This window comes from Phascolarctos cinereus, unplaced genomic scaffold (genome assembly GCF_003287225.1).
Source record: "Phascolarctos cinereus isolate Bilbo 61053 unplaced genomic scaffold, phaCin_HiC Scaffold_2;HRSCAF=192, whole genome shotgun sequence".
Classification (NCBI taxonomy): domain Eukaryota; kingdom Metazoa; phylum Chordata; class Mammalia; order Diprotodontia; family Phascolarctidae; genus Phascolarctos; species Phascolarctos cinereus.
Window position 1 is genome coordinate 231,538,765 of NW_027555625.1, and position 12,683 is coordinate 231,551,447.

A 12,683-nucleotide genomic window follows, 5' to 3' on the forward strand; every position below is an offset into this window, starting at 1 on the left:
ACCTCTTGGCTTTCTAGGCAACTCTCTAAGTCACTTGAGTCTGCAGAGGTGTCACAGCCTGTCTAGGTACAGGGAGTTTCGTCACTTAGGAGTTGCTTATACCAATGAAATCATAGGTTCCTCATCTTGACAGACCTTCAATAACTTCCATCAATAGAAAGGGGAGAATGGTAGGTACACCCCATGTACAATGTACACCCTAGCAGAGTGAACCCCAAAGTAGAGCTGCCCCAGCAGGAGTGGTGTGGGAAAGGAGGCAGCAATCATCTTTCCACTCCCTGTTCTTCACACCCTGGCCCATCCCAAAACTACAGACAGGATTAAAGCCGAAGTTTGCATCTCCACAGACTCCTGTGCCAGGGGATGGTGTGGCTGCTGGCAGGCTCAAAGTGGAGAAGCAGGAAAGGAGCAAAGCATGCTCTGCCTTCATCCACAAGCTTCCAGTTGTCTAAGGATACAGTTCCTCGGTGATGACTAATAGGAACTGGTGAAGATGCTTTGGAGCAAGACTGACAGGTTCTGTGATTGTGATTCAGCCAAGGCCAGAATGTGAATTACTCCATTTACCTCTGAGGATCATAGAACATTCATGACATAGGATGACACTAGAAGGCACTTTAAAACACAGAACACAGAATGTCAGTGCTGAGAAAGACCTTAGAAGATGGAATGTAAAACATTGCCCCTGAGAAGGCCCTTCAGACCTAAAACATAGGGCTGAAAGTCACCTTAGAACATGAAAGATAAAACAATAAAACTGGAAGCAAAGTGAATGTCCATCATTGGCGAGTGAGGGAACACATTGTGCTATAGAAATAAATGCAATACTGTCGTGCTGTGTGTCTTCTACATGGGGGAAACCAAGCGGACGAAGAAAGCCTATGGCCCAGACCAGAATGGTGTTGAATGTGCAGCCCAAAGACTTGGTCCTTCAGGAGTTGCATGGGCAAACACAGCACCCAACATATCACTTCATGGGACAAATATCACATGTCATAGAGTGAACACACTATATCATGACAGATGTATGTAACATGCTAAGTCATGTGGAAAAAACAAACTAAAAAAAACGAGCTAGGCCCAGGGTCGACCAGGAAGAGGAGAGTGGATTTGATCTCAGGATCTTGAACTAGGAGAAACCTCAAAAGCCATCAATCCCAACCCCCTCATTATCCATTGGAGAAAATTGAGGCCCAAGGATGAGGCCCTCTGATTCCATAGTCAGGGCTCTTTCCTCTGTCCCACATTGGATTGCGTTTTGAGAAATTAAGCAATGCTTTTAATGATCATCTCCCCCCTCTAAGCTTCTGCCTGAAACAAAGGCCCATCCTTTCAAAAATATAAGTATTCTTCCAATGGTTTTATATTGCTGCTACTCATGAAATACCAGAGTCTCTGAAGAATTTAAGCTGAAGGTCACCCAAAAGGCAAATGGGGAGATGGTGGGCGTAAGCAGGCTGCAACACATTACCAATGAAGGATTGCATAGGAGAAAAGATATCAGAGAGACAATAGTAAAGGATGTCATTAAAGAGGTATGTGCCTAGAAAAAGAGAAGGGCCAGTCATTTGGCAAGAACAAAGAACAACCTAATAGAGAATCCATTTATTCTACTGGGATCTACACAATGTCAAAGGAATGAGAGGAAGACCCCTAGTTAATAAAGTGGACCTCTTGTTGAGGGAGGATTTACAGACAGATATGGATGAGAGTCACACAGGATGGGCACACAGTGATTTGTGTCACTGAAGGGAGCACCCCTATCCATGAGATCACAGATTTGTTGAAGTGTCACAAAAGAAATGGTGGGCATAAGGAATGCAGGCTTGTAAGAACTAATAAATATAAAGCAAAGAAAGTGGAACAGGAAAATAATATCCACAATGACTACAATAATATAAAGATGCAGAATTAAATACATCAGAAATCCCATTAGCTGCAATGATCCTATGACCAGTTTTGTTTCCAGAGGACTAACAATGAAATAAATTTCTCTCCTCTTCATAGAAATGTGGTAGGCAATGGGCACAGGATGTGTTCACTCAGACACAGTTGTTTGGTTTTACTTTATAAGTTTCTGTTTGTTATGAAAAAAAGGAAGGGAGGATTCTCTTTGGTATAAAAAAAACCACATCAATGAAACATTTTTAAAGGAAAGAGGAAAAATACTCAAAATACCAGATTTGGAAAGGTCTTTAGGACATGGAACACGGAATGTCTCAGCAGGAATGGAGCTTAGAACACAGATTACATAATATTAGGGTTAAAATAGAACTTGAAGATCACTAGTGTAATTCCCTCATTTTATAACGGGGAAATTGAGGCCCAGAGAGAGGAAAGGACACACTGCTCTAAACTGTTGGAATTGCTCACCCTATACCTGGCTTCTAAAAGCCATGTTTTCATGGAACCATCAGCTGGGAATGCCTTAGGATATAGACCATAATAGATGTGTGCCGAAAGGGAGTTTAGAACATAAAATGTCATTTATCTTAGAATGGAGAAGATGACCTAGAGACCATTTAGTTCAAACCAGTGGCTAGATGGTGCAGTGGATAGAGGGCTGGACCTGGAGTCAGCAAGACTCATCTTCCCGAGTTCAAATCTAACCTAGTGTGACCCTGGGCATTTAGCCCTGTTTGCCTCAGTTTCCTCCTCTGTAAAATGAGCTGGAGAAGGAAATGACAAACTATTCCAGTATCTTTGCCAAGAAAACCCCACATGGGGTCACAGAGAGTCAGATATAACTCAAAAATGACTAAACAAGAAGTCAAAACTCTTAATTTTACAGATGAGGAAACTGAGGCCCAGAGAAGGGAAAAAATTTGCTGAGGGTTACACAAGCTACAGGCAAAGCCAGGACTGGAAGACAACAGTTCCCTTACAGTTTGTCTAAGAGCTCATCCAATGGAGGGTGAAATTGTCTTTTGTTTATCCCTCCCCCCACACAACATAGCTCAGAAAAGGGCTCCACAGAGCATTCCATCTCTATATATCATTCCATCTGGTTGGCACCTATAGTGTTAACTTTCTCCTTGGCACAGATTGGGCCTTAGGAGAGCTGGAAGCCTCTAGTGGAGACAAGGTATTATTTCTGACTGAGACTGTTTCCTATTCCTAAAAAAAAAGTGGAAAATGCAGCCCAAACTCCAGGGCTAACTTATTGACAAAGGCAGCAAGTGTTGCCAGCAGTGGGTAAATCCAAGCTGTCAGCCGAAGCTGGAACCTTGGGAGGAAAGGGCCCCCACCCCCTGCCCCAGCCCAGGCCTCTGACACATCTGGGCAGTGAACTCAGTTTCCAGGCCTGGGTGTGGTGAGTAGTGAAAGCCAAATCTATTTTAGGGCCTGTGGTCTGTGGCTGGCTTGTCACTTTCCCTTTCTTGCCTTGGGAATCAAGAAGCAAATCCCCAGACACGGGACGATAATATCTGCTCCCCAAGCAGGGGAAAAAAAGAGTCAAAAAAGAGAATTGTCCACAGCTTGGCCTCACCCACCTCCCTCTCCCTTCTGTTAGACGTAAAAGGGCCTTTACAGAGCTTCTAGTCCAGCTTCTCTCGATTTACAAATAAGGAAACTGAGGCCCAAACAAGTAAATTGACTTGCCCAAGGTCACAGAGCAAGTCAGTAGCAGAACCAGGATTCAAACTCAGGTCTCCCAATTCTGGTCCAAAATGTTTTGCACAGTGAGGAGACAGGAAGCCCGAGGCTCAGGGGAGAGGAGGTTTCTTTTGTCAACGTTCAACATATCACACTTGGAACATGGGGAATATTTTTGTTAACCTCTTTAAGGGGCTGTCTGGCGAAAAAAAAAAAGAAAAAGAAATTCGGGTTCTAATGGTTGGTCTGGATGCTGCAAGAAAGACAATTATTTTGTACGTACTGAAGCTGTATGAAATAGTAACTACTCTTTGCACTAGAAGTTTCTATGTAGAAACTGCAGGATACAAAAACATTAGCTTCACGGTGTGGGATGTAGGTGGCCAGGACCAGATCTGATCCCTATGGAGGCATTACTTCCAGAACACACAAGGACTGATTTTTGTGGTTGACAGTAATGAGAGTTTGCGCTTATATTTGTGCTCACATGGATACTTATTAGGGAAAAAAGCTTTGAGGCTTTGGTTCAGAGCAAGTTGCACATTGAAAGCATTAGATCTTTAATCAGAAACCGTTTATAACTAGACTTTTCCCCCCATGCAGTTTGGGTCAGGTTGTGATAAGTTCTCCATCACTCTTGAATAACTCTTGGGAAGAACACAATGATGGCTGGTTATAAACATTGAGAAGAGCTTTCTGACATATTTGGACAATAAAAACCAGCCTTTTAATTTTGGTCAAGTGTGTAGTGTGTCTGTTTGAAACCTCTCCACAGTAAGCACAGCCTACATTAGCCCCAAAGCTTGGCTGGAGATATTTTAAAACACAGTAAAAAACACCAGGCATTTCTCTGCGGTGTCTAGGTTTTAAAGAAAATAAAGTGGGCATGAGAACTTGGACAGCATTCCCATTCTAGAAGTATTCAGTCCCGTTTTGGAACAATCTCCCTATCTGCATATGTGTGAAAAGTTCTTTACTACCCCTCATTACTACAGGGGTCAGACTTATCATATAAAAAAAAATCTTTACTTTTTTTTCTTTTGTATTTTGGTAAACACCGAAGAAGCTGGAACTGTTAAACTTTATCTCTGAAAAAACTCAGAACTGGTTTGTTTGGTGCTGTGGAAACTCTTACTGCTTTCAATACACACTTAGTAATCGACTGTTTTGTATACTTGTTTTAAGTTTTCATTTCAACAAACGAGCACTGTAATTCAAGCTATTAGAAGAAAATCTCTGAACTGCTAACAAAATGCTTTCCCCAACACTCCCTGGTGTAAACCCTCTGCTTTCAGTGGTTTTTAGTGTATAGTCCTCTCAATGTACCACTCTTGTGACTCTGGTTACTATCTGTTGCACTCTCCAACCTAGAATATCCCCTCTTTTTTTTTTTTGCCTACTCATCTTGATTCAGAGCTCAGTTCAATCCCACCACCACTAGGAAGCCTTCCTAGATTCCCCTCAACCTTAGGGATTACTACCCTCTCTGACTGCTACACTTAATGTCAGTGTCGGACAGTTTGGCCCAGAATTCTCAATATCATGTCTGTTCATCTTGAATCCCCACCCCTACCCCAGGGCAGAATACAAAGCTGGGTAGAGCAGGGGCTCTGTGAATAATAATAATAACTCACATATATAACTAAGAGTATATAACTGAAGAGTATTTTTCATACATAATCTCACTGGAATCTCAGAGCAGCAACCCTATGAAGTAGGTACTATTATTAATCCACTTTACAAAAGATAAAACTGAGGGTCAGGGAGATTCAGTGACTTGTCCTGGGTCATACAGCTAGTTAAGTGCCTGCCGTAGGATTTAAACCCAGAGCCCACATCCAGAACTCTATCCACTATGCCACACTGCTTCCTGTATTGTGGATTAGGTAGAAAAAAAAAACAACTATGAACTACCTGGTTTTAAGACTCATTGATAATCTGAATGTCTTCAGCTAAAACACAAAGACCTCTGTTGGAATCTCAGCCCTGCCACCCTACCTGGGGCAAATAACTTGGGACTCAATTTTCTTATCTGTGCAATTATATTTATCAGACTGGCACTACCTACTTCCCATGACTGTTATGAAAAGAGTGCTTTGTGAGCTATACTATATTACTGAAATGTGAGTTATTATTATCACAACAGGAGTTTTGAAGGAAAAGATCTGGACATACACAATCAGCTCTCAATTTCCCATGCTAAGGACGCTAAAGACGTACATAACTCAAAACAGGAAAATATGCAAAAATATGTTTCAAACCAAGTAGAAATAAAACTTGTCACTAGTATATCTTCTCAGTAGACTAGTATCTCCCGTAGACTAGTATCAGATGGAGGCAGGACAGCTGCAGCCTCAAGACCACATGTGGCCCTCTAGTCCTTAAGTGAGGCCCTTTGACTGATTCCAAACTTCACAGAACAATTCAGTGTACAAGTCTGTGATTTGGATTCAGTCAAAGGGCTGTACTTAAGGACCTAGAGGGCCACATGTGGCCTCGAGGCCATAGGTTCCCCACCCCTGGTTTATACTCTCCCACATAACAGTGGAAAGGGCTCCCCAGGAAGGAGTTGGGTAACAGGAGGAGTTTATACTTTGCCACTGAACAATCCACCAATAGATAACAAGGGCTAACTTGTTTGTTAATGGGAACATGGGTAACAATGGGGTGTGACTGGCCCATAGGGAATGGAGGCACTCAGAAGGGTGAAGGAGGTGTACTCTGTTGCATCATGTAAAAGAGATCTGGGTCCCTGAGACATCCCTGGAGAGATTTTGGCCAAGCCAGCAGGCACCTTTGAAAATCTGGAATAAAAAGTTTGTTGAATTGCTGAAGCCAAGTAGGATAAGATAACACACATGAAAGTTACAGGTTCAACTTAATCTCTTTCAGAGATCAGAGGAGAGTACATTTAGAGCTGGAAGGAATCATAGAAATCATTCAATCCAAACTTCTCATTTGTTTCTTTTTAACAGATGGGAATACAGATTGTCATAGTTGGAGGAACTACAAGGAAGTTGAACATAGGAAGGTCAAGGCTGGAAGGGACCTTAGAACACAGACTGTCAGAGATGGAGGGGACCTTCGAGAGCATTTAGGTCAGCCTTCTCATTCTATAACTGAAGAAACTGAGGCCTAGAGAAGGTAAAGGACCTGCACAGAGCAACCTAAGTGTCAGAACCAAGCCTAGAACCTAGATCTTCTGACTCCTGGTCTGTTGTTCTCTGCATTCTGGTTTTCTGAGGCCTGGTGTCTCAGCCCCAGCAGGTGCCTCCTCTGCCATGCCTGGCAGCCCCTGAAATGCCTATCCATTCCTGACCTGCCGGAAGAGGCTTTGCTTTGCCTGGGATACCAAGAAATGGAATCTCATATTTTCTTTCTACTTGGAGCTCCCCAAGCATTTGTAACTCCTGAGGAATTTTTGGTTGACAGAACAGCAAAGGACCTTGGAGATCATTTAGCTCACTCCCCCCCCCCATTTTACAGATGAGGAAACTTGAGTCCTTCCTACAAAGTTCTCTCCAATGATCAAAGTCACACAGACATTAAGAAAATAGAATTTGAGGCTAGGTCCTCCCCACTCCTGATCGGGGCCTCTCTCCACTTCACCAGACTTAATGCCAGGAGTCTCCCTAAAGGCTGCAGGTGTGCGGATTGGGGTTCTCCAGCCGTGGTCTCCTTTCCTCGGGGCGCATGGTTCCCCTTTCCTAGGGATACAGGGTTCGCTGAAGGCCACGATCCTAGTCAGCGCCCCCGTCCCCGTACTAAAAGGCTGAACCATTCGGGGAACTCTAAGCATCTTCCTCTTAGGGGACAATTCTGGCTTCAGTGACTGGGTATCCCACATCAGACCTGGTTTCCCCGGATCCCGGGCTCCGTGGTGCGGAGCAGGAACCTCGCGGGAGGAGCAAGGGTGGCGGGGAAGAGCAGTTGGGACAGGGGTGCGGGAAGGAGTCTATAGACGTCTTTGGGTCGGCCCACTCACCGCATTCGCCGGCGGGACAGGAGCAGCAGCAGAAGCAGCGCGAGCAGCAGCGCGGCCAGAAAGAACCACGGCATGGCTGGGATGGGACGAAGACAGAGACCCTGGCTGCAGGTGAGAGCTTGGGCTGCGGCAGCCCAGAGCCTCTTATGCCCGCTCCTTCTCCCGGACCCTCCCCTCTCTCCCCGAGATTGTCGGCCCCGCGCCACGCACCGCCCCCTCCCCGCCCCAAGGAGGTGTGTGCCTCCGAGGGGCCCGGGACGCCAGGGTTTCCTTCCCGAACCAGGCCCCAGCCCCTAGCCCACTGGGAGGGGCTGGACAGTCCAGCTCAATTCCGCAAACATTTATCAAGCCCCTACAGTGTGCCCGGTTCGGCGCTTATAGCATTACACAAGCGATTACACAAAGACACTACAATTCCTGCCTTCAAAGAGCTTACTAATAGCGTTAAAGCCACTTAATGCCTCGATTTCCTCATTTCCAAAATAGGTTTTAGAGATGGTCCTTGGAGGAAAGGGTAAGATTTGGAGGTGGGGCTTTTAAGAGACTTCCATTCTCATCCCATTTCCTTGGAAGCAAGAAACCCCTTTGCTCATTAAAGCAGCCCCACTCCCCACCCGCAGCAGTCTCCAGTTTTACGATGGCCTTCCATCCCCAAGTAAAAGCTAGGATCCAGCTGCCCTTCCAGCCTACAAAAGAAAGTGCATTTGCTACAGTAATGTGAGCTTTTATCTACCCCCCCAACACACACACCCCTGCTGTCGTCAGCAAAAAAACAAACCAAAAAAAAAAAACCACAGGGGAAAGAGTAATGGACTTGAGGTCGAGAGAACATTGTTTGCATCACAGCTCCCAAACTTAATAGGTGGGTTACATAGTCGGTCTAAATATTTATTAAGTGCTCCATATATTCCAGGTGCTGTGCTAAGCGCTGGGAATACAAATATAAGGAAAAAGAAAGATAGCACCTGCCCTCAAGGAGCTTACGTTCTAATGCAGGAAGAGTCCAGATTGCAGCCTGGTAAGAAATGAAGCGATATGTGACCGCAGACAAGCCATTTAACTCTCCTCAGTCACCTCTGTAAAGGGCATAACTCTTGTATTGCCAGCTTCACAGGGTCACTTAAGCCGAAGGTGCTATATAACCAACAATCTGAATAGTAGTGAGCTCTCATTCTATTTTACCTCATCTTCCAGCAGCCCAAGCCACACCTCCTTCAGGCACTTGGCACACTGTTCTAGCCTAATTGACCTGCTTGTTGAACTCCAAACTCAGCATTCCACTCCTGCCTCCTTGCATGTATAGAGACTCCTTCTAAACCTGGGATGCCCTGGAATGCACTGCCTCTTCTCCTCTGTAACTCAGCATCCTTTGCTTCCTTTGGGCCTTGTACTTAGGATTCCTGGCTGTAAGTTTACTCTCTATGCTACCTATGTTTACATTTGCTTTTTTTTTTTGCCACCTTATCACAATATTTACTCATATTGAGCCCGAAAGTTCAGTAAAGCCCCCAGATCTTTTTCACATGAGCTGTTCTCTAGTTACACTTCCCATACTTAATTTCTGCAGTTGATTGTTTGAACCAAAATGTAGGACTTTACATCTGTCCACACTAGATCTAATCTTATTAGATTTTATCCATCATCCTCCCCTGTTAAAATAATTTGTGATCTTGACTCTTTCAATCAGTGGGTTAGCTATCACCTTCAGCTTCGTGTCAACTGCAAATTGTCTAGGCATGCCCTTTATGCCTTAATGTAAGTCATAAGTACAAATGTTCAATAGCACAGAGGCAAAGATCAATCACTTTGGTATCCTGCTATACTAACTACTCAGTGTGACATCGACATTTCAATAAGTTCTCTCTAGGTCCAGGAATTCAGCTATCTCTGAATTCACCTAACTATTCTAACTTACATCTGGTTTACATCTCTCCATCTTGTCCACAAAGATAACATGAAAGATTTTATCAGCTACTTTGCTGAAATCTAGAAATGTAATTGTGTACAGATCTACCTGTCTAGTTAACTAGGTATTATTAAGCTTTGTTGTTTCTGTACTGCTGAAAGACAGCAAGTTCTGTCAATACCCTCTAAATTTTGCATCCTTGGTCAAATATCCGGTTGTCTTAGGCTACTTACAGTTTTGAGGCAATTAGCTGGCACAGTGGATAGAACACTGGGCTTGGAGTCAGGAACACTTGAGTTCAAATCTGGCTTCAGTTGTGTGACTCTGGGCAAGTCACTTAACTTCTGTTTGCCTCAGTTTCTTCCCTTATAAAATGGAGATAATAACAGCATCTACCTTGCAGGATTGTTGTGAAGATCAAATGAGATAATATTTGTAAAACACTTAGCACATAGTAGGCACTTAATACATTCTTACTCTCTTTCCCTTCCCCCTTGGTGCCTTGCCCTGGTCAGACCACATCTGGAACTCTCTGTTCAGTTCTAGGTGTCATACTTTAAGAATGAAGTTGATGAAGTGAGACAAACATGAGGCGACAGGCCTGGAGAACATACCATATGAGGACTGTTTAAAGGAATTAGGATTATTTATCCTAGACAAGAAAATACTTAAGGGGGGAGGGAGAGTAATAATAGTTTTCAAAGAATTTGAAGAGTTATGATACTTATTCTCCTTGGCCCAGAGGGCAGAACCAGGAGTTCTGGTGGAAGGTAAGAAGGGGAAATTTTAGGCTTTATGTTAAAGGAATGCCCCCCAAAACAAGCAGAGCTATCCAAAAATGGAAGGGACTGACATAAGAGCACTTGGCACCAGGAGAACACTGTACAGAGTAACAGCAATATTGTACAATGATCAGCTGTGAATGATTTAGCTATTCTCAGCAATACAGTGACCCAAGACAATTCCAAAGGACTTATGAGGAAAAATGCTATCCACATCAAAAGAAAGAACTGATGGAGTTTGAATGCAGATTGGAGCATACTTTTTTTTTTACTTTATTTTTCTTGAGGGTTTTTGGTCAGCATTTTCTTTTGCAACATGGCTAATATGTATGACTGCACATTTATACTCTATACCAAATTGCTTGCCTTCTTAGGGGGATGGAGAGGGAAGGAGGGAAAGAATTTGGAATTCAAAATTTAAAAAAATTAATGTTAGAAATTTTTGTTTACATATAATTGATAAAAAAAAATAACAATTAAATGTAAAAAAGAGCACGTGGCACAGTGCCTGGCACACAGTAGGCATTTAATAAATGTTTAGTGACTGGCTTACTGACAGACATGCCCCCTTCACTTCCTGACTGGTCTTCAAGCAAAGGTTGATTGACCACTTGTCATGTATCATATATATATATATATATATATATATATATATATATATATATATATATATACATATATATATATATATACATATATATATATATATGTATATATATATGTATATATATATATATACAGAGAGAGAGAGAGAGAGAGAGTCAAGATGTCAAGTGAGAAGAATCATTTTTCCTAGCTCATGCAGGAGCTCCTTCACAACAATCTAAAAAACATGCCAGACTGAATTCTGAGCAGGAAAGCCAAGAAAAGCTCACAAGGCATCATTTTTCTAACCCAGGACAGCTTAGGGAAACAGAGAGGTCTTTAAACATTGAGTATGGGGACTGACCAGGAGTAAGCACAGAGGCAGCAATGAGGAGCATTCTAGCACTTAGGGACCAAAAGAAGGATAAAACAGAATATCCAGGAAGGAAGCACCAGAGTAAAAAGAGATACCAAGGAATCCCCAGCCTAACACTGGGTGCAGAAATGGGTGCCATCTGGCTACCGTGGCGAGAGTCAGATCCAGGATGGAAAGGAGCAGTCCCTGAGTAAGTAGATCTTAGCTGAGAACTGAACAAGGAGCAAGCTGTGGAAATGATCCCAGGAGCAGAACTGAGACTCAGTTGTAGCTTTGAGTCCAGCACATAAGCCTGCAGTGGAATAATCAGGGCAAAAGTGTCTTAGACCAAAAAAGAGCCCGCAGCACATTTGCTCTGAATCTGTACACCTCCCAGTGGGCTAATAGTGACTAAGTCCAATAGTAGTATACCGAAACTCAACTACACAGAAAGTAATAGAACCAAACCTGGATCAGGAACCTGCAGATATCACACAAAGACAGCAGTGAACAGACTTCTGCCCAGATCATATCAATTTGGGAAGCATTGAAAATCTGCAGGCTCCCAAAGACACAGATTGAATTGTGAAAGTGGCAGAAGGCTGTAAAATGGCAGAAGCTCAGGTCAGAAATCTCTCTCAGAAGTACACAGAGCCTAACACCAGCATAAAGTTCAAAGTCAAGAAGTAGACTGGAAGAATGAGAAAACTCAAAAAGAACTCAGCCATAGTGGTGATAGGGAAGCGCAAGACAGAAATACAGAAGACAATGACTTGAAAACATCTATAAGCAAAACCTCAAAGAAAAATGCAGATTGTACACAAGCCCACAAGAACCCCTAGAAGAGTTTTTTTAAAAAAGTTTAAAATGAGGGGAAAATGATTATAAAAACCAAATGAGAGTGGTAGAGGGAAAAAGAAGGAAATCAAAAGAGAATTAACAGCTTGGTAAAAGAGATTCAGAACCTTGCTGAAGAAGGTAACTGCTTTAAAATTAAAATTGAACAAAAAATAAAAGCTAATGACTCTGTGAGACTTAAGAAATAATGAAGTCAAAAGATTTTTTAAGATAGAAGAATATCTGGAAATATAGGTAAAACAACTGACCTGAAAAATAGATCAAGAAGAGATTTTCTATTAATTTATTTATTTTAGTTTTCAACAATCACTTCCATAAGCTTTTGAGTTTTAAGTTTTTCTTTCCCTCCCTCCCCACCTCCTTCCCCAAGACGTGCAATTTGATAAAAGCTCTACATATACATTGCTGTTAAACATATTTTCACATTAGTCATGTTATAAGCAAGAATTAGAACCAATAGGAAGAACCACCAGAAAGAGGAAACAAAACAGAAGGGAAAAAAGAGCCAATAGTATGCTTGGATCTTCATTCAAACTCCATAGTTCTTTCTCTGGATGTGGATAGCATTAAGAAGAGATTATTTAAGAATCGTTGGACAACCTGAAAGCTATGAAC

General features: G+C 42.7%; 1 protein-coding gene across 1 annotated transcript in view; it reads right to left on the reverse strand.

Moving 5' to 3' along the window:
• The window catches only part of PTGIS (prostaglandin I2 synthase), a 61,041-nt gene extending 53,297 nt beyond the window's left edge, over positions 1 to 7,744 (reverse strand). The window contains exon 1 of the mRNA XM_020984187.2: positions 7,583 to 7,744. Coding sequence (XP_020839846.1) covers positions 7,583 to 7,656 — 74 coding nt within the window. The 5' untranslated portion in view covers positions 7,657 to 7,744. The remainder of the gene's footprint in view (positions 1 to 7,582) is intronic.
• Positions 7,745 to 12,683: the final 4,939 nt, after the last annotated feature.